Raw genomic sequence first — 24,406 nt, forward strand, 5'->3', positions numbered from 1 at the left:
GAACAATTTTGCTGATGCATGCTGACGTACACCGAATCTCTAGCTGCTCTCAGTCTATCGCCTCTGAACGATACGCTTTTGTGGCAGTAAAGCATCCTACCACCATCTGATTTCGTCACACAAAGGTGGAGCAAATACAACCTAAACGTGTGCCAAAATCATATGAGATCTTGTACGCGCTTGTGCATGTCTTCCAATTCAAAGTATCTTCTAGAAGAGAGTGTCCCGTGAGTTGCTATCTTGTGACGGTGCGTAGCAAGTTCAAACAGTGATGGCATATGATATATGTTGATCAACAATGAAATCGGGGAAAAAGTGAAATCAACAAAGGTTAGTTTGTACAGTTATATATTAAGTTGTCCATAGTTCATAAGAGAACTTATTTGAAGATCTGAAAAACAGAGCTGGACGTGGCTGATGCTCCTATAGACATATCGAAATAGGTTTTGTGTTACCTGTTAGTCTACTCACTACGGGACACAGGCTATTTGCCGTGTGCCATAAACACACGGCAAAGCCCGGTTTGCATACGGCAAAGGCTTTGCCGTGTGTAGCACACGGCAAAAGCCCCACGGCAACCAAGCGTCGGCAAAGACCTTCTTTGCCGTGGGTTTTTTGTCGGGCACACGGCAAAGCTTTTGCCGTGTGCATAACCCGACACTCGGTAAAAAAAGCCGATGACGGCAGCTGACGGTGGCACAGGCACTTTGCCGTGTGCCCAGTGCCTTGACACACGGCAAACAAGGCAGCTTTGCCGTGTGCCAAAGACCACAGCACACGGCAAAGAATGGAACCTTTCCCGTGTGCCATGGATTTAGCACACGACAAAGATCTTTTCCAGGTAGGCCCGTGGTCACACGGCAAAGAATGGATTTTTTCTGTTTTTTTTTTGTTTTATCGCGTATATGGAACCCAAATGATTTTAGCAAAGCATATATATCAAAGTAATCATCACACACATTTCATATAGCACAATCAGCATTACAGGCAATATACATAGTCACATAAAGCGCAAATCCAAATAAAGTGGGATATCGTTCGTCCACAACCACAAGTACACCATAAGTAGTGCATACAAGTTTCTGAATGTATCCACAGAATGTGTCCATAGTAGTGCATACAAGTTTCTGAATGTAGCATAGAGACACAAATAAGAACCACTCAAGGGGCCGGCGGCGGTGGCGGCGGCGGCGGCGGCAGGGGCAGGTGCGGCCACGAGTGCTGCTGCGCATACTGCTGTAAGTAAGCCACTCAATGAGGAGGTGGCCACACCGGAGGCTGAGACATCGGGGGAGGCGATGCATGCGTCGGGGGAGGCGATATGTCTGGATTGACTGGCCCGTCATTGGATGCCGCCGATTGATTCTGCACATAAGTGAAGATATTGCATTTGCGAGCATCTATTATATGAGAAATTAAATTCCGAGCATTATCCTAAGTTTAGAGTCGTAGTTGGTTGTATTCTAAGTCATTCAATGTGCTAAGTCTCTATGACAAATGAAAAGGCATTGATTGTTAAGTTTCTCACCGGAGTAAGCTGAACTGGCGTAGGTGGTGCTGGAGTCGGAATCATTGCTGGCGGAGAAAGACCTATCGCCGAGCCCACAGTTCGCATGTATCCAAGAGCCGTATCCAATGAAGCCTGCAAGTGGTCACACTCGGCCCGCCACCTCGCCTCCTAGGCCTCCTGCCGTGCTTGGAACTCTGCTTCCATCTGGGCCTGCAAAATTTGACTCTAGGGTTACAATATAGAACATAGCATACGTAAAAATCAAGGAATGCAAGATGAAACAGAAATAACCTTGAGTGCTGCCATCCGAACGTCTGTACTGTCTGGGCGGGAGCGTATCGCCGGGCTGGAGCTGGTGCTTCTGGCTCGAATATGCGATAGATTGGGAGTGGTGGCTGGATTGATTGAGACGTCGGCTATATAGTAGCGGCCATGCTTCTTACCTCCTCCCACCCTCATGAGGACTTCTGCATCAATGGGCGTCATGTACGGATCGAAATCCGGCCCGTTGACCTCCCTTGCCATTGAGGTGTAGTCACTGAGGCGGCTGTGGACGCTCTGGTTGCTGTATGCTTCGGGCGGGTCCTCCAGGTTGAAGGTGACATCTGATGTCGCCCTCCCCTTATGGGACAAAGCATACGCCTGGAGCTGGGATAAACACTGGCCACCATGTGATGCCGACTGCGAAAAAGAGCGAGGTGATTAGAAATTTAGAAGATCGAACGCTAGAATAAAATAACAAATTCACGTACCCATCTAGACGAAAACTCGCCGAGGTGAAGGTTGCCCTGATGGTGCGGTGCACATGGCATCCTCAAACACCGTTCCCGGGCAGCATCGTGGGCCTCAATCCAGGCTTGAGAGCACCACTTGTCCACTATCATTTCCCAGCACTGATAGTTTCCGGCTATCCACCATGGAGGCACCTGCACGTCATCAAGTATATGGCAAATATAAAGATATGGAGCGTACATCATCTAAGGAGAAGTTAGTATTAATAATGTTGCACACTTACCTGCACGTATTGTTCCCGAGTGAGCCTAATGTCTCTCGCAGCCGGTTTTTTGACCTTCACTTTCTCGATGCGAGCCTTGTAGTCCACGACGGCCTGAACGCGCGCCTCGTAAAGCATATCTGCCACCAGCTTGTAATAGGCCGTGTTAGCCACCATCGTCGCCTCGGGCAGCGTTCCGTCCTCCCATCTGTAGAAGTCCTGCACATAAAAGCGAACAAAGACATTTTTTCACAAATGTTATATCAATGTCAAATAATGAGGAATGTAGTGTCAGAAGCCTTACCCATAGCTCGTTCAGCACCCGCTGCGCCTTGTTTGGAAATAACCTGCCCTCCTGATCGGGTACATCATATGGTAGTCATGACTCTTGAGCCTGTTGATTCGCATAGTAGACATGGTAGTCATGGTAGTCATGACTCTTGAGCCCGTTGATTCGCATAGTAGACAAGTTCACTCCTCTTCTAAGGTTCGCTGCATACCCATCGGGAAACATTAAGGTTTGGAACCATTCTAGTACTTCTCTCCTCTGGGGCCTCGTCAGCACGAATTCAGCCCTAGGCTTTCTCCATGACTTGCCGCCTCGGGGAGGCCTCATGTCTAGTTTTGGTCTATCGCATAACGTTTCTTGGTCCACCCTTGCCTTAACATTGTCCTTTGTCTTATCTGAGATGTCCATGATTGTTCCGAATAGTACCTCGGCGATATTCTTTTCTGAGTGCATCATATCAATGTTATGTGGAAGAAGAAGATCATGCATATAGGGTAGTCTCCACAAGCCCGACTTCTGCGCCCATGAGTGTAATTCACCATATCCGACAAAACCACCACCTTCCACATTGACCACAAGACCATCTAACTGAGCACGAATCTCGGCACCAGTCATCATATGCGGTGGAGGGTCTCTTACTTCAACACCTTTCGTAAAGTTCTTCTTATCTCGTCTGAATATATGGTCAAGAGGGAGGAATTGTCGATGTTTGTCGAACGAAGAATATTTGCCACCCTTCCGCAACCAAATGAACATCAGAGCTGCCTTGCACACTGGGCAAGGAAACTTCCCGTGAACACATCAGCCACAGAATAGCCCATACACCGACATGTCATGCAGGGAATAGTGGTACCAAATATACATTCTGAAGTTTGTCTTTGTAGCTCGGTCGTATGTCCATACCCCTTCCTCCCAAGCACGGAGAAAATCATCGATCAGAGGCTCCATGTACACATTCATATTATTACCTGGGTGTCCAGGAATTATCAACGACAAGAATATGTTCTGTCGTTGGAAGATGACGCCGGGGGGAAGATTGAGGAAGATAACGAAAACGGGCCAACAAGTGTAAGGGGCACTCGACATTCCATATGGATTGAAGCCATCTGTAGATAGTGCAACACGTACATTACGAGCCTCCTTGGCTTTCTGACGATGAATCCCGTCGACATGGGTCCACGATTCAGCATCGGATGGATGTACAAGATTTTGAGGATTGTATCGAGTACCCATTTTGTGACATGTCATCTGTTTCGCGGATTCCTCGGTCATGAACAGCCGTTGGATCCTCGGAATCGACGAAAGGTACCGTAGAATTTTCACGGGAACCGCAAGCCGCCTCTTCTGCCCATCACCAGAGTCTACTTCCACGAACCGAGAGGCTTCACACTTTGGACAGTACTTTGCTTCTGCATGTTCTTTCCTAAATAAGATGCATCCGTTGGGACACGCATGTATCATCTCATATGGCATCTTCAGTGCCCGAAGGAGTTTCTTTGCCTCATACAAGTTCTTTGGAAGAATGTGACCTTCCGGAAGCAGACTGCCAATAACTGTCAACATAACGTCGAAGGCGTCTCGACTCAGAGAAAACTGGGACTTCACTGCCATTAGACGTGCAATGGCATCCAGTTGTGAAACCTTGGTATGCCCGTGAAGGGGTTCCTGTGCTGCAGCCAACATGTCGTAGTATGCCTTCACGGTTTCCTCTGGCTCCTCCTGCGTACGTCCTTCACCGAAGTGTGCCTCATGAAAATCATCTAACATGTCTACGACCCCGGCATCAGAATCAAGATCATCGATGCATTGCCTAACGACCTCATCTCTCATATGATTGGCTTCACCATGGTAGGTCCACCGGGTATAGTCTCTCGTAAATCCATGATTGAAAAGATGATGTGTCATCTCTTTCCGTGTCTGTCTACGCGTGTTAGCACATCTACTACAGGGACACCAGGTACTTTTTCCTCCTTTGAGCTTTAAAAATGCTCTATTCAAGAATGCCTCGGTCTTCTCAAAATCCCACCCGAGGATGCATAGCTGGGGTCGATTTCCATGCTCTACTCCGATCCGAGCTAGAATTTCGGCAGCACCTCCCCTCTGTTCTCCAAATACACGTCCCGGAACGAAGATTGTGTATCCGAAGAACAATGGAGACGTGCTGCCGAAATTTTGTCCTGGATCAGAGTAGAGCATGGAAACGATCCCAGCTACGCAACCTCGGGCTGTCCAAAAAACGTGGACAATTCGAAACAGATACGGTTATAGATATGCAACGATCTGCATATCTCCATCTGTATCTATTCCGAATGGGAGACGCCTAACTATTTTACGTGAACTTCTAGAAACTAATTAAGGAACATTCGTAAGTAGAACTCCCAAAACCTAATTGAATTACCATACTAAATAAACCAAACAACTAAATTAATTAAACTAAACTATAACTAATCTAACTGCATAAACTAACTAAAATAAATAAAACTACCTAAAATAAAATAAACAATTAACTAAAGTAACTAAAAAACAACTAAGTTAACTAAACTAAGTATTAAACTAACTAATTAAAGTACACAATTAAACTAATTAACTAAATTAACAAACTAATTAAGGAAACTAATTAAACTAACTAAAAATTTGAAAATACCTCCGGAGGGGGGCCGCCCACCGGCTCGGCTGTGAGCTCGCTGCCGCTGGAGCTCCAGCCACAACCTCTCCCAGAGCTCGGCCGCGCCGGCTCGGCACAGGAGGGCCGCACGACCGGGGCTCGGGGCGGCGCGGCGACTCGGGGCGGCGGGGCTCGGGGCGCCGGGGTTGGGGCCGGCTCTGGGCGGCTCGGGGCTCGGGGCAGTGGGGTCGGGGCCCGAGCTCGGGCCGGAGGTCGGGGCGGTGCGGGCCGGCAGCGAGCTCGTGTGTTGGCGGCTGGGCCGGAGGTCGGGGCGGCGGCGGGGGAACATGACGGCGAGGGACAGCGGCGAGCTCGGGTGGCGGCCGGGTTCGGTGACGGCGCGGGCAGGCGGCGCGGGGCGGCGGGGCGGTCGGGCCCGGAGGTCGCGGCGGGGGCGGAGGTCGAGGCGTGCGGTCGGAGCTTCAGTGGTGGTATGGAGGCGTGAGTGAAAGAGAGAGTGAGAGTGAGAGAGAGCTGGGCGGCCGAGAGCGCCTAAGTGAATGGAACCTTTGCCATGTGTTTCTGATCTGGGCACACGGCAAACCTGCCAAGATCTGAAACACACGGCAAAGGGCCCCTTTGCCGTGTGTCCCCACATCTGGCACACGGCAAACAATTTTTTAAAATTTTAATCTAAAACAATTACTATAAGCTGTAACTACGAAAAATACTTACAAATTAATGTTAATAAAAATTATCACTATACTTTACAATGCCTTAATGACTACCCAAACAAAAAACCTATTATTTTATGTGATTGTAAGGTTTATTCAATTAATATCAACAAATACATCGTTTGCATTTAGTTTCTTCCATTATTTTATGTTATTCAACTTTTGCAAATTTTGTGCGTACTGTGCTAATCTAACTCAACATTTCATGCTCTTTGATTGTATTGGAAAAAACTATTATTTTATGCAGTTATACCTCAAATTCAATAAAAATCCGTGATCTTGATTACTTGCAAAAAAAATTTATAAATAGCAAACTCATCAGAAAATTAGCCGAATTATGCCATGAAACAACCTTAGCTGTGTTTTGCAAATAGAAAAAATTTCAAAGTTCATCGCTAATTTGTTTGTAATATTGAGTACAAACCTATATGACTTCTCATCAACTCTACGGATCTTCTTTGTAGATGTTTGGATTCATAACAACTGTACGAGAAAACTTGTGTGGAACATTCTAAATTTTTTATCATAGTATCCACACATGAAATAATGACAGCACGGCAAATGTCATGATTTTCAGAATTTGTTTGCTTTTATTAGAATTTTAAAATAATTTGGGAAAACATTCTGGGACATGGTTTGTTACCAAGATCTTCAAATTTTAGTTCTGTTTCAAGCATACATCCTCACATTGAACTCACTAATATGTCTATCAAATTTATAATCATTATACTCCACTAGGCAAAACACTTCCAATACAATTATCAGAAATTCAATTACTGACATTAAATGTCTAAATATAGCAAAAATATCGTAAAAATTATCAAAGTTTAATATGTAGTAACATGTACTCTATACTTATACCAAAAATTTTGTGGAGGCAAAATTCAATTATTTTGGAATATCTTTGCCGTGTACCCAAAATAAAGCACATGGCAACCAGAAACTTTGCCGAGTGCTTTATTGAGGCACACGGCAAAGGTGACGGTTGACAAAACGGCGTCACTGGCCGCCATCTTTGCTGTGTGTCCAATGTTAGGCACACGGCAAAGATCCTTCCTTTGCTGTGTGCGCATCCTTTGTCGTGGGTCCTTTGTTGAGGCACACGGCAACCTCTCCCTTTGTCGTGTGCCAAACCTTTGCCGTGCGCCCAATCTCGTCGCACACGGCAAAGCCCGAGGTTTGACCCATGGCAAACTGTGCGGCACACGGCAAACGCGCGGTTTCCGGTAGTGACTCCATTTCTAGTATATTTTTTTATTTTATTTACTTTAAATTTTGTCAACTAACTTGCTAGATTATGCAATAAAATCATAATTTCACAAACGTGTCAACTAACGAGCCAGCAGTGATTTTCTCTCGTACCAAATCAGTAGCAGCCACCAACCAACCAGTAATACTTTTCTCTCACAACAAATCAACACCGACCGCCTGTCACAGCCAGCTGAACAGCGAAAACACTTAGAAAGAAATTAAAAGAGAATGGCCCGGCGCGCTGCTTCTTCCATTGTATCGCCGTGCACTACTGGAAAATGTGTGCTTGCCGTGTGTCTTTTTATTTGCCATGTGCAAAATTTTGGACACACGGCAAACAAATTGTTTACCGTGTGCCTACCAAAAAACACACAGTAAACAATTTGGCACACAGTAAACACACCATTTGCCGTGTGCCACATATATGACACTCGGCAAAGCAGAGTTTGCCGAGTGCCAAATATCGGCAAATATAATTTTCAAATTTAATTTTGAACCACTAAATAAATTTAAATGAAGAAGTTTTCACCTACAAAGTTGTGTAACTTCACAAGATCTACAAATTTTATATAATTTTTTTATTTTTTGATAAAAGTGACAGTAAATTTGTTCACAAAATCCATAGCTCTCTGATATAGTTTCAAAATCTATATATGAGATCTATATGATTTGTGAACAATATTACTACCACTATGTCTATTGAGAAAAAAATCAAAATAAAAGTTGTTGATCTTCAGAAGTTGAGCAACTTTGTAGTCGAAATTTTTTTAATTTGAAATCATCTTGTCAACGAAAAGTACGTTTGAACTTCTCAAATTTAAAATTCAAATTTCGTAAACGACATCAGATGGAGAAAGTACCAAAACAAAAGTTGTAGATCTCGAAAAGTTATGAAACTTTGTATTTGCAACTTTTTAATTTGAATTTGTATAGGATCTCAAACAAACCATTTACAGTTTTACACACACAAAAAAAAGAAAAATGGAAAAAATATTTGCCGAGTGTTTTTATGGAGGCACTTGGCAAAGAGGCCATGTCATCAATCCACATCTATTCTATGGAGCTCTCATATTGGTCCCTCCTCCCCCACTGGATCAGCCGCTGCGTGCCTCTCATTTCTCTCCCACCCCTCACCCTCTCTCCGTGCCTCCCTCATCTCTGCAGACGCCGACGATGGGGGCGACCAGTGCCGGCTGGCACCGGCGGCGGCGCGGCCTCGAGCGCTGCTCGGTGGGGGTCCCCTGCGGCGGCGGCCGGCGGGGGCGCCTGTGAGCGGTGGTGGCATGGCCACGGGCGGCGGCCCGGCCATGGCCAGCGGTCGGAGTCGGGGCCCGCGGGTGGCAGCGGTGTGGCCACGGCCGGCGGTGGCGGTGGCGGCGGCGCGGCCACGGCCGGCGGCCGGCGGCGGCACCTGCGAGCGGCGGCAGAGCGGCCACGGGCGGCGACCCGGCCATGGGCAGCGGCCGGAGTGGGGGCCCACGGGTGGCGGCGGCCTGGTGTGCCTCCGGCGGCTGGAGGGGGCGCCTGCGGCCGACGGCGGCGCGGCCACGGGTGGCGGCCCGGGCACGGCCGGCAGCCGGAGGGGGCGTGCGCGGGCGGCGCCGGCGGGGCCACCTGCGAGCGCAGGCCCCTCCCCTCCTCTCTTGGATGGCCGGCGGCGTGGTGCTGACAGCGGCCGACATCGTGGTGCTGACGGCGGCCGGCGACGTGGTGGTGGTGGCCGGCAGCTGCTGCCGCCGTTGTTTTTTTATTTTTTAGAAAAATATTTGCTGAGTGTCACTCGGACACACGGGAAAGTCTTTACCGAATGTCCGAGAAAACACACACGGCAAAGTGCTCTTTGCCGATGGTTGTATGTCGTGTGCTATTTGCTGTGTGCACGGCAAAAACTTTGCCGTGTTAAAAAGGCCTTTGCCGTGTGTCTGGGGCACACGACAAACCTGCCGAATCCCGTAGTGATGGTCGTCGCCAGAGTTCTGACTTGTGAAAGATGACGACAAAAACAATCTGCCAGCCCCTCCAAACCCATGAGAGCAAGTATTATAAACGGCTGGGAGCCGGCGAGATCCCATGTGGCGGAGAGAGAAATTAAGAGAGAGAAGAGAGCGGGCGAGTTGGGAGGCGCCGGCTTGAGCAGGCGAAATGCCCTGTTCGGCTGCTGCTATTGGCTGAGAGTGTTGCTGGACAATTAATCTCCGCGGGGCCCGCCACCACATGCGTTGCCTCGCCCGTCGCTTGCAGCCCGCTGCCGGCTGCATTATAAAACTTGCTCTGAGGGCACACTGAATGAACCCTGATGATTGCTGCATACCTCAGCAACCACCCTGCAGGGCTGCAGGCCGCCGCACGCAGCTCGATCGGTCGACCTCGGCGCGCAGCAGATGCATGCACGAGCGCATGGTGCCGATGCATCGAAGCAAGACGAACACAGGGGGCGTTTAGTTCCCCCAAAAGTTTGCACACTATTCGTTACATCGAATTTTCGGACACATACATAAAGTATTAAATTTAATTGAAAAAATAATTAATTATATAGTCTAACTGATTTCTACGAGATGAATCTAATGATACTAATTAATTTATGATTGAATATTAATTATTAAATAACAACAAAATATACTACAGTAGATAAACTCAAATTTTTTCACCAACTAAACACCCCCACAGCCAATCCAAACTGGCCCTAGCTGATCGAGGCCCCCAGCGCCATTAACGCTGCGCGTCATAGCTCCTCCTCCTGCTTCATCGGCCAGCCATAACACCTCGATCCATCGCTGATGGCTGACGAGAGCTGGTAGCTCGCTCGATCGAAGCATTCAGTGCTGCCCGGCCGGCCCGGGGGCTACTCCATCTCTGAGCCGTCCTGGGCTGTGGGCCCATGCGGCGCCTGAGACCAGCGATGGTCCGGCGCGAGGCCCTGGCAGCGACCGGCAGTGCAGTGCCGCCGCACGAGGCGGCGCATGTATGGCCGCAGGCTTCGCCATGCCGATGCCCTGCGTCCTCCGTACGCCCTTGTCCATCCATCCGCGTTTCATTATTTTGGAATTATTACATTACATGCCAATTTTTCCGCACTAAGGTGGTTTTGCAACTCGACGTCGTGGTGTTTTGGAAAAGAGTTGATCTGATGATTTTTTAAATTACACAATATAATTAGACAACTCAAACACTCACAACACATACATACTCAAACTCTATGAATGTACGAACACAAACTCTATCCCTTTAATTATCTTCAAAGACTGAGCCTGCAAATTCTCGAGATCGATGAAATCACCACAAGTGTCTCGTTGTCAACGGAACATCGTGCTACCGAGACTCTTGTTACCATTAGGCTACAGATCCTTTCCAAGTTGATCTGATGACTTGATGATGTATATGGCTTTTTGGAGATTCAGATGTTCCCTGTGGAATTCGATCGGGTGGCATGTTTTTTCTCCAAATTTTGGAGTGCAAATGTGCAATTCATAAAATTCTAATGTAGTCGCAGAAATCTTTTAGATCCAAAATTCAGGTTGTCGCTGGGACAACGATATTGAAGTTCCCCAGTAAAAAAAGAAAAAAATCATATCAGAGTTTCTAATGAAGGATAGTATATGCTACAGGAAATGTTCCACAAGTACTGCTCTCTCATTTAATGTTTCGATATTTTTATCAGTTCGACAGTTCTGCAGCATCCGGAGGTTTCCATAACTCCATCCTCGCTATTTAATACTAACATTAGTTGATGATGAAACAGTGAATATATTAGTATCACCTATTGGGTATGCAAAACTGCAGCATACAGGCTATTCTGTTTGACATGATCGGACCCTACGTGCAATTTATGTGTGCCCACAGGATCTGACTCCTTGATGTCCTTATAGATTTGCAGGTCCTGAACCAACAAAATATCGTGCAAGATCAACACTACAAGATCACACATTCATCACCATTATTTTCTTTTTGAGAAAGACATGGAAAGATGTCTCATATGATTCATATCAAGAAAAATAATTGGTAGTAAGTAAATGGACAACTTGACACAAAATGACATAAAGAAAATAAAATTGCACCGAAGAGTTCTCTGGTCATCTTCTTAATCTTATTGTTCGTCATCCACCGAAACTTAAAAAAATACATTGAAAAAGCAGTAAGGGAAAGAGACACCTGCAAACACCATCGTCACACAAAGTTTTGAAGACCGCATAAACTACTCGTTGCTTACAATGAGATCTATCAACCGTTGAAAGAATATCAGCTGGGGGAACACCCCAAGTAACACAGCAATCCTTCACTACCAAAATAGAGGGATGAAGAAATCGGGTCTCATCGCAGAATAGATCAAAAGAAGAGGTCGAAGTCGCCACAACAAAGGACAACCAACTGCATCTCCTGATTGACACACTAACTGGTAAGAAAAGACCAATATTTTTTCGAGATAAAAACCTAAATAACTACAGTATGCTTCCATGTAGAAGAAAGTAGAACATTCTACCCTATCGCAACCTGAATTTGTAGCTCCAAAAACTGATGGCTAAGCAAGATTTGAAAAAACAACATCCGCTTCACTCAATCATTACAAACTTTTTCATGCCATTCACAAAATATTTTTATTACACGTTATTTAAAATACTTATGAATTTACTGAGATAATTTACGGAAAAGCTCCCCCTCCCCCTTCCCACTCAGTTCATTTTTTTTTGCTCTGCGGTCCTCAGTTTTAATTTATTCTCGACACATGGATCATTTTCTAGAAAAGTCCGGATGCAGCCACCCTCGAAGAATTGTTGCAAGGACATGCCAAATATATCGGCGTGCTCACTTCATCGTTTCACTACTACACAAAAAAATTTAGGAGCGGGTAAAAATGTATGTTTAGAAGCAGTTGCGGTACACACCACTATTTTTTGTAACTAAAAATACTATTTTTAGAGGTGGGTAACACGCCTGTTTTCGAAAATAATTTTTATGAGCTGTTCATACCATGGTCCGCCCCTACAAATCTATGTCCAGAAAATAAAAATCCAAAAAATAAAAAACAACAAAATACAAAAGAAAAAAATATTCCAGCCACCAGCCTACCTCAAGCCTCGAACATACCTTTCTTACCACCGCACTACACAATCACTTATGACACTATGGAATATGTTATTCTTTTATATCAATTCTAAAATTGATTAGAAGGGGCATGTGACGTCATCACCCGCCCCTACAAATCCATTTCTAGTTGCAGGTGACACCACCACATGGCTGTAAAACTATTTTTCTATTTTATCACATATAGCAAAACAAATAAAAAAAGTAAAATTTCTGCATTATGGTTATCATGAACTATAGAAGTAAAAAAAAAATATTCCAAGTATATTTTAGTGTATATGAAGGTTGACATTGTCGAAATCTCAAAGTATGACTTGAGTTATATGAGATACTATATAATTATAGCTATTAGAAAACTTATGATAATTTTTTGGACCATTAAATGATCTTGAATGAAAAATTTATCAACTATAAAGTTTATCTCGTCATTCTCTACAATTTTGATAAAATTTGACTTCATTCGAGATCATATGAAAAAGTTATAATTTTTTTCTGTGGTTCCATTTGGGACCATGTCATCATCTACTCCTAAAATATATTTTTAGGATTGGGTGAGGCCATCAGCAGCCCTGGAAATGGCACCATATTTAGCGGCGGGTAGTGGTGTCACCCACCTCTCTTTTAGCGGCTCATTTGTTGGGGCGGGTGATGGTGTCACCCGCCACTAAAAGTGTATTTTTTGGGTGGGTCAAAAGCTACAGTGACACTGCTCCTTTTGTAGAAACAAGTTACTTTTTGATCAGTCCCTAAAAAATAGAAGAGTTTCTACAGATTGTTTTTATGTTAGTGTTTTGTGATCGTGGCAGCAAGTAAGAGCTACAATAAGTACGGTGGTTCACACCACGTAACACAAACTAATTAGCTCGAACTAAATGTAATGTATTTAGAAATGGAAATGGAATGGAGTTCTTGACACAATCACTGGAAGTTCTAACTAACTCAAAACTACCAACAAAAATTCCGACAAAAAAAGACTTCGAACTAAAATTGAGAGTTGAAACCAGTCAAGCTACCGGTACGTGCCCTGCCCAATTTGAATCTACGATAAAAAGTAAAAGCAAGTATTATTGGTGGCTAAGAGTTGGCTGAGAGTCTACGTGGACCAAGAGAGAAAAGAGAGTGGACGTCTAGTCATGCGCTCGCTCAAGCCGGCTGAGAGGCTCTGCATGCACTTCCATTGGTTGAAGTAGTGGGTCTCGCCACCTCATTGCATTTCTCCCAGCGAGAGGCGGGCGTGACTATTAACCGTGCTCTAAAGACGAACACAACAATACGAGGTGAATCTGCTGCTTCCGATATTCGCCCCGGCCGCCGGTGGCCGGCCCACTTTAGCGGTGGGCGACGTACGGCCGCTTTGGTCAAACCGTGGTGCCACGTGTTGCCTTCACAGCAGCCTCCTCCTTTTGTCGTTTCACTTGATTTAAATTTCTTTCTCCCCGTGCTTAATTTTTTTTCGCCATTGCTCCTGCTTGCTACCCATACCATATGTAATGCAAGCCAGCCTGTCCAGCACCAACCCCCACGCGTGTGGCTGCGACGTGACGGTGACACCCCCTTTTTTCTCTGATGGACACTGTTCACCTCTCTAATTAGCTAGTAGTAAGAGTAAGGGGCCTCTACCAGCAACAGCAAGAACCTCAGGATGAGATGCAAATATATACTAAAATAAAGCTTGTAAATTGTAATCTTTCATACTATATAAACTTAAATGCATCAAAGTTATTTGAAAGCTAATTTCTTGTCGATTAGTTTGAATTACCAAATTTATTATATATATTTCAGTTTATAAGGTTGCCATTCGTGTGAAGATGAGCAAAAATTCTTGCCGGTTGAGTAATTCTACCTGAGATCACATTGAGCTCAACGTACGCCCATCAAACTAACAAAGTACAGGATAAAATTTGCCGCGCCACGCCATCTTCTCTCTCAGTGTGTAAAACGGATCTTGGGGATGACCCTGAAGGATCTGATTGCTCTTAGATCGTAGGTCTGCCAAGTGTTATGCAAAATAATATATATAATTTAAAAGATTTTTTTAGCTTTGGGACAACGTGCAATTTGTCCTAGCTAGTCATCACGTAGTACCAGGGTAACAACTGAGAATCCGGTGAAGATTGACTCTGCTACGTGAAAATACAAGCATATGAGAATTGGGGATGATGCTGGGTGACGTGGAGGGCCATTGGCCTGACAAGTGTTGATTGGCAACTGAAACCACATCTTGTGTCCAAAGTTTTTTAATTGCTGATACTACTGTATTTACAGCTGTGTTGACAAAAAGGTTTTCTTTGGACAGACAAATAAGGTGATGTGTGTTTGGTGCGCGTGGTCAAAATGTCCAATTATTAAATATTATTGCCCTCCTCGTTTTATGGTGAGGCGGCACTCAATTCAACCAGGTGAATACTGTGTGTGCTCCAAATACTTCTACCGTGATATAACTTTTTTTTTCATTTGTGGTTATGTTTTGTTGTATGTCATGTATATGTACAAAAACTAACTCAAAACCAGGATTAACTAACTCTATTAGTTGTTAAAAATGATTGCTGCTGGCCAATAGTGCCAAAAGGACGATATTTTACTAATAGTTGGGAAACATTCCAACATAAATTTCATTTGGTTGAAATTGGGCAAAAATCAAGATATATTTAATCCATGGCAGACATATATATTTAGACACATTCATATAATGTTATTGGACTATTATTATTAGTAAGATGTCAGACAGAAATATTTCGAGTTCAAAATCAAAATAGATGTGCTAGCACTATTTTAGAGAGACACAATGCAGAACCCAACTTCTGCAGCTTCAAACATATAAAATTCAGGTGCACAAAATCTTAAGAATGACAAGAACACTACAAACAAGCTAGCCTAGCCTCCAAAGACGTCTGCACTATCCAGGAAGCTCCCTTCCCAACCAAAGCAAACCAACATCTGTGATGACTGATATCTTTCTGCCGGTGGATAATGCATCAGCACAATCTTTCTCTCTCCTCTCGCCCTCTCTCTAAAATGTTTCTATATCCAACACTCCATTATATATATACATAAATATGAACAAAAGGAAATTCGGGAAAGGACACGTAGCAGGCTCCAGCTGTCTCCACCCAGCTCAAACATCACCTCGCTTGTCCTCCTCCTCCCCCATGCATGAACCCATGCGCTTTCAACTCTCTCTCTCTCTCTCTCTCTCTCTCTCTCTCTCTCTCTCTCTCTCTCTCTCTCTCTCTCTCTCTCTCTCTCTCTCTCTCTCCCTCTCCCCTCCTCTCCCTATATATACATCCACACATGCACCTCCCAATCCCAACACCAACCCTCTCTCATCTCACTGAAGCACATTGCGTCGATAGTGTGCAAGCAACGATTGCTCCCTATTGCAACAGCTCAAGCTTGCTTGCGTACGGTTGCTGCTAGCTGTGTCACTTCAACTCAGCTCCTCACAGGAAACTATAGAGAGAAGGAAGAAGAAGCTCTTGTTGGTCTGTTGGTCACTGCAAGAACAATGGAGGTGGTGCTTGATAATGCTGCTGGCATGGCGGCCGGCGACATGGCCGGCCAGTACCGGGGCGTGAGGAAGAGGAAGTGGGGCAAGTGGGTGTCCGAGATCCGGGAGCCCGGCAAGAAGACGCGCATCTGGCTAGGCAGCTTCGAGTCCCCCGAGATGGCCGCGGTGGCGCACGACGTCGCCGCGCTGCGCCTGCGCGGCCGCGAGGCCCGGCTCAACTTCCCGGCGCTCGTCCACCACTTCCGCCGCCCGGCCACCGCCGAGCCCGACGACGTCCGCGCCGCGGCGTTCGAGGCCGCGGCGCAGGTCCGGTTCCGGCCAGACCTTCTGATGCAGCCCGCCGGCACCGGCGGCTGCAGCGGCGGCGGCGACAGCGACAGCTCCTGCGGCAGCGCCGGCAGCCCGGACCTGCTGCTCGGCGACGACGTCGCCTGGGACGTCCTGCTCGGAACCGACGAGCTGGCGCCCGAGTCGCCCAAGATGTGGGCTGAGCTGGCCGAGGCCATGCTCATGGCCCCACCAGCATGGGAGGGCAATACGGCGGACAATGACGAGTGGGCCCAGGGCAATCTCTGGGGCCTACCTGTCTGGCACTGCTGATACCGGGCCCACACCCAGCTGATGCATCCTCACATCCTTTGGTTTTTAGAGGTGTGATGAAATACTACTTAATCTTGCCAAAACCATAAATAGATTGATGAGGTATTCTAGAGAGCATAATCATGTTAAGAATGTTCTGATGATCCTTTTCTTTGTTTCTGAACATCTCTGCTGGTCCTGTCATTGTGCAATTTCTTCGTAGTTAGCGATGGTCTAGCTAGCGAGCACGTGCAATTCACGTGGGTAAAAAAACAATATGTATGATGTGTAATTCTTTCTGTTCTCTCTCATGGATGAGGAGTTCAAATGCAATGCAATGCAAAATAATAATATATATGATTGCAAAGTAATGATTCTCCATTGAGATGGACTTGTAGCCTATTTAACACATTTTTACAATTTTGGCACACACTTACGTTTCATCCCGAATTTGCCTATTCTATGTGATTCCATTTACAACAAACTCGAAGCTCTGCAAAAGTCTGTTTTTTTGCACTAGCAAGATGCAGGACTTATACAAGTTTAATCCATCAGTCATGCATGAACGAGTGTTGCTACAGTGAGCCAGTGGGCATCGACGCTCTTTAGACATAACTTCACTCACTGGGAAATTTTTATTATGATTGATATAAATAAGGGCTGTTTATCGCGCTAAAATCAATGATTAAGATATAAGAGGTACGAAGAGAAACATAGAAAAAAAGTACCAAATTTGTAGGACCCTACCAGTACCAAAATGGTAGGACCCGTACCAACATTAATTTTATACTTTAATTTTTCACAATAAGATCAACGTTTAGAAAAGTTCCGCACAATAGGTACTGAAAGGTACCCCACGGTACCTCCAAACCACAGTAACAAGCCTATCACTCATAATGTTGATGACTATAGTTTTAATTGCTAATTCAAAGTATTTCTTTTTCGCTATGGCACCTAAATTTGAACTCAATGTGTAACAACCACAATATCCGAAATTCAATTGGTACAATCAAACAAACAAACATAAACCTAAGGAATGCTGTACGCGTCTTGTGTGGATATATATATGCATATGCTTGTCCATGATAAAACAAAAGGATTCTCTTGTGTGCATACCAAACGAGGAATCCATATAAAAGATCACCGATGGTATCAGAGGAACATGAGCCTGAAGTTTCCCTGATGCTGATCTCTCTAACGACAGTGTCAGATATCCTGGGACCCCAACCCAAGCCCGTACGGTTCATTCGGCCGCTTCGGACACGCACCTGCTGCGCCGTGACGTGAGAAGAAGAGGACGACCTGGTCAACCCACGCGTCCAGGTTCAGATCACGGAATCAGGCATGGAGATCGCCGTGTCTCCTGTCCTGGCCCTGATAGAATTATTGTGCCACCGCTACTGGAGCAATGCAAAGCTCTTGATCGGGCATCAATCATAATGCCTGTATTATCTGGTCATTACTGTTGGACTCATGGGGGGCTGAGGCTGGCTTAATTATTCGACCATGCATGTTCTGCTATTTGACAGTAATTAATCATGCATGCCGATGGCTGATTGGCTGCTCACGATGGTAGCTAATATATACGCACAGGAGTAATATAGAAACTAGTTAGTAGTGTCTTGGGTTGGGATTGCCCTAATGCTGCAGAGACCACCAACACAGTGATTGGGTTCTAGGTGCTGCTTGTACGGACACTACTGTTTCATCATTCTTACTGTGCCTCTAGGGAAGAAACCTCGACAGATTTGATGTTAATTTTGCGCTAATAATGCCATCGACCCTTAGTAGCCTTTCATGTTGTCTCATGGGTGCGGAAAACATTTGTAGTGACGGTTAATAAGCTATTTCTAGTGGTGGGTATATATACCTAACTGTGTCACTATAGCTCTGATGGGAAAAAACTGTAGTGAAAATGATTTCTACTTGTGGTTCTCTTAAGGAATAATCAAGAATCGCTAGTACAAATGTAATTCACACTAGTGGTTGTACTAAGGAGCCACCAGCAAAAATGAAGTTCCTACCAGCGGTCAGCAGGTTTCTTCTTCTGGCGGTACTTAAGAGTTAAGACAACCCTGAACAGGGACCTTCTCCCTTCTCCCCCATAATGAAATCGTCAGACACGATGAATCCTACCCTCCAGTTATACAGCCAGGCCAATTGTCATTTTTCTATTTTGTTTTATCTTCATTGTGCTTTATTAAACTTTTCCACGGTTTTCACTAACCCACCTAATGATCATTTGGGTTCTTATACTTTCTTGTGTTTCAGTCGTACGAAAAGTACAGAAAGGCAGATGTTCACACAAAGGATATCCGGCATAGTTAACACAAAAATTACACACATATCAATAATAGCTCACGTTCTTTATGTGTTATCAAAATATTCAAATGCATACATTATATTTCGCCATCATTACTTACATTTCAGACATATATAGTTGAAACATCTCAACTCTCTCTCTCTCTCTCTCTCATTCTTTCTTTGAAGTTATCTCTATCTTTTTTTAGCGGATTTCTTTGATATTTTTTATTTGTAAATTTTACGAAATCTTGCTCATGTCGTTTGAACATGTTCTCGCTATAAGTCTGGAAACTGCAGTTTTGGCCGATTGATCTTCATTGGTGGTGGATAAAACCATAATGCGCTGGACAACAACAGCATATTATTTATTGGCTTCTCCCAATAACTTACTAGCGGTTTGCAGATCATTAGTTCTTACCAGCGGTTTGAAGCCAACAAAATTTATTTGCATGGGCAGTGACAAAGGCCACGCGGCCATGTCACACGCAACAAGGGATGCATTTAATAAGCATGGGTTCATCTGCATGCATATTTCCTTCCAGCTTAACACAAGTATGCTGTATGCTCTACATGCTGATCGAAGCCAGCCTAATAGGTTGCCCATTTGCTTCTTTTTCCCTCTCTGCAAAAGGTCGCTGTACACAACAGTGCCATAGAGACATCATCCTTCCTAGTGTATTGGTTGAAAACTTCTTATCAGGTCTTTGCTTAGGGTTGGCGGCATGTGAGGATGTCGTTTCCCTCCTTGGTAGCATCCCTATGAAGAACAACCCTCCTCCCGCACCCCGCACTTGTTGATACGGGGTGCAGGGTAGCGCTTGGTTGCCAATGTAGTGGTAGTTTTGCCAACAGTATATATGTTGATGTGGCCGTTATCCCATATATGGTTTTTTCATGTGTTGGCGTGTTGTTGTTAGGGATTTTTATTTTTATTTTTATGTGTCATTGTCATTGTTGTTAGTTGCATCTTCTTTATTAATACATGCCCCCACAAAGTTCTTGCTCACTTATTTCTTAAAAAAGAAAATTTTATCAGTTAGATTTCAGCTTGAGAAAATTATAGAACAAACTATTTTGAAATGACGGCATGAGAACTGCCGATTGTATTAAAAAGAATAGCGAAAAGTCCGGTTTACACCATCTAACTATCATAAAAGTCCAATTTTCAACTTTCAACTACGAAACCGGATAGTAGAAGCCATCCAACTGTTGAAATTGGGCGAATTTGGCTCGTTAGGTGGTTTCGAAGGTGGTTTTCCATTTTCGAAAAATTAAAATATTCAAATTTAAACTATAAAATTCATAAGTAATTCATTTTAAATCAAAAAGATATGAAATGGGCATCAAAAGTTTTCTAAGAATGTAACCTATCTATTGGCATAATACTTGTCAGTTATTTAAATCCAAATTTTTTATGTTCATAATATTTGGTTGCTTGTAGTTATGCCTATTATTTTTGAATAACTAAGATTCAAATAGAGCAGCAATAGATAGGTTAAATTTTTAGAAAACTTTTGGTACTAGTTTCATATTTTTGTGATTTAAAATAAATTAGTTTTGATTTTTTTAGATCTAATTAGAATTTTTAATTTTTTTAAAAAAAATACAAAACCACCTTCGAAACCACCATAAGGGCCAAATTTGTCTGATTTCGACAGTTGGATGGCCTATGTTATCTGGTTTTATAGTTGAAAGTTGAAAATCAGACTTTTACCATAGTTTGAGGGTGTAAATCGGACTTTACCAAAAGAATATGAAGCCTAGATTGGGCAATACAACCATGGGAGAAGACAACTCAACCGCTACAGTTAAGAATATTTGTGGTTTTATAAGAATGTAGGACACCGAACTCAAAAGTCCGTGATCCATCATTGTACATCAAGAATTTGGAAATATAGTATTAGGGATGTTCTCCATTGCTAACGAGCTAGTGCAGTGATACTTCCATGTTTTGAGTTAATGAGCGATTCAGAATAGTCTACCTGTTCCTGTGACTGAGGCTGTAACCAATGAACCGAGATATTCAGAATCTATTAAACTAAATTATCACGTTGATGGCATATCCTAGCTGGATAACTAACCAGTAGTATCTGTGTATTTTGTATCGGAGAAACCAGAGCTGACGATATGCATTTTACGTCTACGAATGCGATAACTAACTTCATCTCACTTCCACACATCAAGCTGATGTCACATAATCAGCAGCGCATTCTCGACGGTTAATATAGTAAACAACACGTCAATCTCATGACCAGCATGTCCCATTATATGTCTGGTATATGAGATATGACGACCGTCCAGCCGCGTTTTCACTCGAGACTGAAAGCTCAAGAGCAAAGGCAAGATGCAATGTTTAGTCACCAAAAAGAAAGAGTTGTGGTCCCAGTTGACGAGTCATCTATGTATAGCATATTTTGAAGGCATTTTCGACCATATCAGATGACAGATAGACAGCACCAATCGAATAACGTGAGAAAAAAGATGGTGTGGGTTTTTTAACTTATTTTGCATGATAGATGTTATATCGATAGAAATGGGCATCTTTTCCTTGTTTTTTTACTGAAGATGTCTACAGTAGTTGGCAAGTAACAACATGGTGTCCTAATGGAAGGAAGTAGGAATAGGTAGAAAATCAAAGGACTTTGTAATCCATCCAAACATTGAGCAAATCGGTCCCCAATCGTGTCGCACTCTTGCGCCCTGCTGCCGTGGAGAGGAAGACACAACACAAGGACAGGATACTCATCCTGCTGCTCGATCATCTCCTCAACCAAACCACACACTCAGGACACGGTCCTTCTAGCAGCACGATACACCAACACATGGCGGGCGGGCATCGAATCTGATATTCTGATTAAACAACTAATAATCGCCCTCCCACATCCGGCACTTGATAAAGTTGATATTAAACAATAGCAGCGAGATCACCTTCAGACGATCGGTTTTTCAGATTCATCTGTAGCCTGACGATCGATCGATATTGTCATCACATTTTAGTAAGTAAGTAGTTGTTGGAGTACAGACTGGATCGGAGCGGAAGAGCTAGCGAAAGTGAGTTCAAAAGTTCGCGGCCACCTGAAGAAAAGGACAAAAGGCTCACCAGAACGGCGTCTTCCTCCAGATAGCAGGACGGCTGATGTTCTCCTGCTCTTCACCTCGCCGTCACACCGTGGGACAGCCAACCACATTTTGATTTTGTTTACCTGCTTGGCATTTGAAAGTTGAGATCCTGTAATCTGGGATAACATTCCATGCTCAATTGATGGTGACATGTGTGTGTATTCGATCTTGTGGTGGGCGACGCACTGTGGTCGACAGCCTACAACTAGATGCATGCAATATACGTGCTGATAAGTGGTGACCCCTGCTGTGCCGTACGACGTACCGTGGCCGTTGGATGGAGTTCCGGTCCGTGGAGGGCCGCGCTTGTACTTGTTGCTGATCGTACATACTATATATCCAGTTCGCCGCGGATGAATTCGGAGGGATATATGTATACGCTTATCTTTGTTATGTCACTAGTATGTACTTTTAGCATTACTTCCTCCATCCTAAAATATAGCTACATTTGGATTTTTTAAAGTCAAATATTTTCAATTTTGACTATAAATAGCAAACACCAGTACACAAGGGGCCTTTAGTCCCGGGCCACAACTCCTTTTAATCCCGGTTTTCGAATCAGGACCAGAGTCTGGGACTAAAGGTCCCGACCCTTTAGGGACCCGGGACTAAAGGGCATGCGCAAGGTAAAAAATATTCTACGCGACCCAAGACTCAAACCCGAGATGTCTCGCCTCGCGTGTAGCTTCTTTACCACCACACCTATACAGCACATGCGACTTTAGATGAGATGTTTTCTTTTTAAATTAACCTGTGGATGACCCTTTAGTCCCGGTTAGAACTACCAATCGGGACTAAAGGTCGTTTTGGTCCCAAAGGGTCATCCTTTAGTCCTGGTTGGTGTTACCATCCGGGACTAAATGTTCAGGACCTTTGGTCTCGGTTGGAGTCACCAATCGGGAGTAAAGGGTGACTTTTAGTCTGGATTGGTGGCTCCAACCAGCACTAAAATTTCCTGCCGCCCTCTAGCCGTTGGACCCTGGGACTAAAGCCTTCATTAGTCCCAGGCCCAATGGTGGCCGGGACTAATGTGTAGGACCAAAGAACCTTTTCTGTAGTTGTGAAAGTAATTATAGAGACTAATAATATAAAAAATATATTAGTAGATTTATTGTGAAACCAACTATTATAATGTCGTGAAAATGTTGGGATTTCCCGGACAAATTCTCATCCGATCGACCGCCAGTCGATAAAAAATTCTTCAGGAAGCAGATAGGAAACTGAAGGACTTCGTAATCGGCCCAAGCTAATAAGGGACAACGGGAGACACTGAGCAGATCTGCCTCCCAACATTTGTCACCCTCCTGTTCATGCAGGGAGGCAAAAGGACAGCAGCTCGCCTTGTTGGGGACACCAACTCTGCAACACATGGTACAGTGGGCATCGAATCTGTTTAATTAAATAACTAATCGCACTCCTGCTATGATTAAACAAGAGCAACGATCGCCTTCCGGAGATCGTTTGTTCAGATTCGCTCGCTCGTTCTCGACAGTCTCAGAATCCATCCATAGTTGTAGCTGTTGGAGTACAGACTAGCACGCTGAAAGTGAGCAGTACAAAAGTTCATGAGCACCTGAAAAAAAGAACCAGCTGAAGGCTCACCAGAACGTCGCCTTCTTCTTCCTCCGGATGGGACAGCGACGCATCGATCGCCGCCGCCGAGGCGCGAATCTCCTTCATTCCGACCATCGGATCCTCTCGCTGTGCGACGGCCAACCATTCCTGTGATCTGGGACGCATGACATTCCGCGCTCGTTCTGACGGTGACATGCGTGCAGATTGTGGGTGTATGCCTGCACTGTGGTCGGTAGCCCGGATTTTTTGGCCGTTGGATGTAGTACACTACTAGAAAACGGGCTAAAGGTCTAAGCCTCGCATCAGTACCAGCTGCAACAACAGCTGATACTTTTGGCTTGGACGGAGCGCAGGGAGGGCAATTGGTACCGGGTCATAGCACGACCCGGTGCCAATACTGCAGCATAGGCACGGGTGGTGCCATGAACCGGTACCTAATGCCCACGGCGGCATAGGCACCGGTTGATGGAACCAACCGGTGCCTATTTTGCAGAAAATGGCACCGGGTCATGCCACGACCCGGTGCCGGCAGGAGCTGGGTACTACGGCACTGGTTGGTGCCTTAATCTGGTGCTATTAAATAAATCTTAGCACCGGGTCATAGGCACCAACCTGTGCCTTTGGCGCACACCAATAAATACCCCAGCCCCTCCCCCCTTCAAGCTGCCGTGAACTCACTGTTCATGGCAGCTGAGTGAGGGGAGGGGAGGCGAATTTTTACTTTTTTTTCAAAAAAAGTTAGTTATTTTTCTCAAAAACTTAGCAATTGTTTTTTTAGAAGCAGTTATCACTGGATTTAGTTTATACATGTGATAATTCTTTTTAGATGTAGCACCTGATTGTAGTTATTTGCATTAT

General features: G+C 44.7%; 1 protein-coding gene across 1 annotated transcript; it reads left to right on the forward strand.

The window, feature by feature from the left end:
• The first annotated feature begins 15,788 nt into the window (after window positions 1-15,788).
• On the forward strand, window positions 15,789-16,874 carry LOC120686274 (ethylene-responsive transcription factor ERF039-like). Its single transcript, XM_039968467.1, has one exon. It carries the CDS (start codon window positions 15,968-15,970, stop codon window positions 16,568-16,570), a length of 603 nt encoding a protein of 200 aa, XP_039824401.1. The 5' UTR covers window positions 15,789-15,967; the 3' UTR covers window positions 16,571-16,874.
• The last annotated feature ends 7,532 nt before the right edge of the window (window positions 16,875-24,406 follow it).

Source organism: Panicum virgatum, chromosome 8N (genome assembly GCF_016808335.1).
Source record: "Panicum virgatum strain AP13 chromosome 8N, P.virgatum_v5, whole genome shotgun sequence".
Lineage (NCBI taxonomy): Eukaryota > Viridiplantae > Streptophyta > Magnoliopsida > Poales > Poaceae > Panicum > Panicum virgatum.

What these genes read in the sequence shown, in the direction of transcription:
- LOC120686274 (XM_039968467.1), top strand. Translation starts at nt 15,968, where the DNA reads ATGGAGGTGGTGCTTGATAATGCTGCTGGCATGGCGGCCGGCGACATG.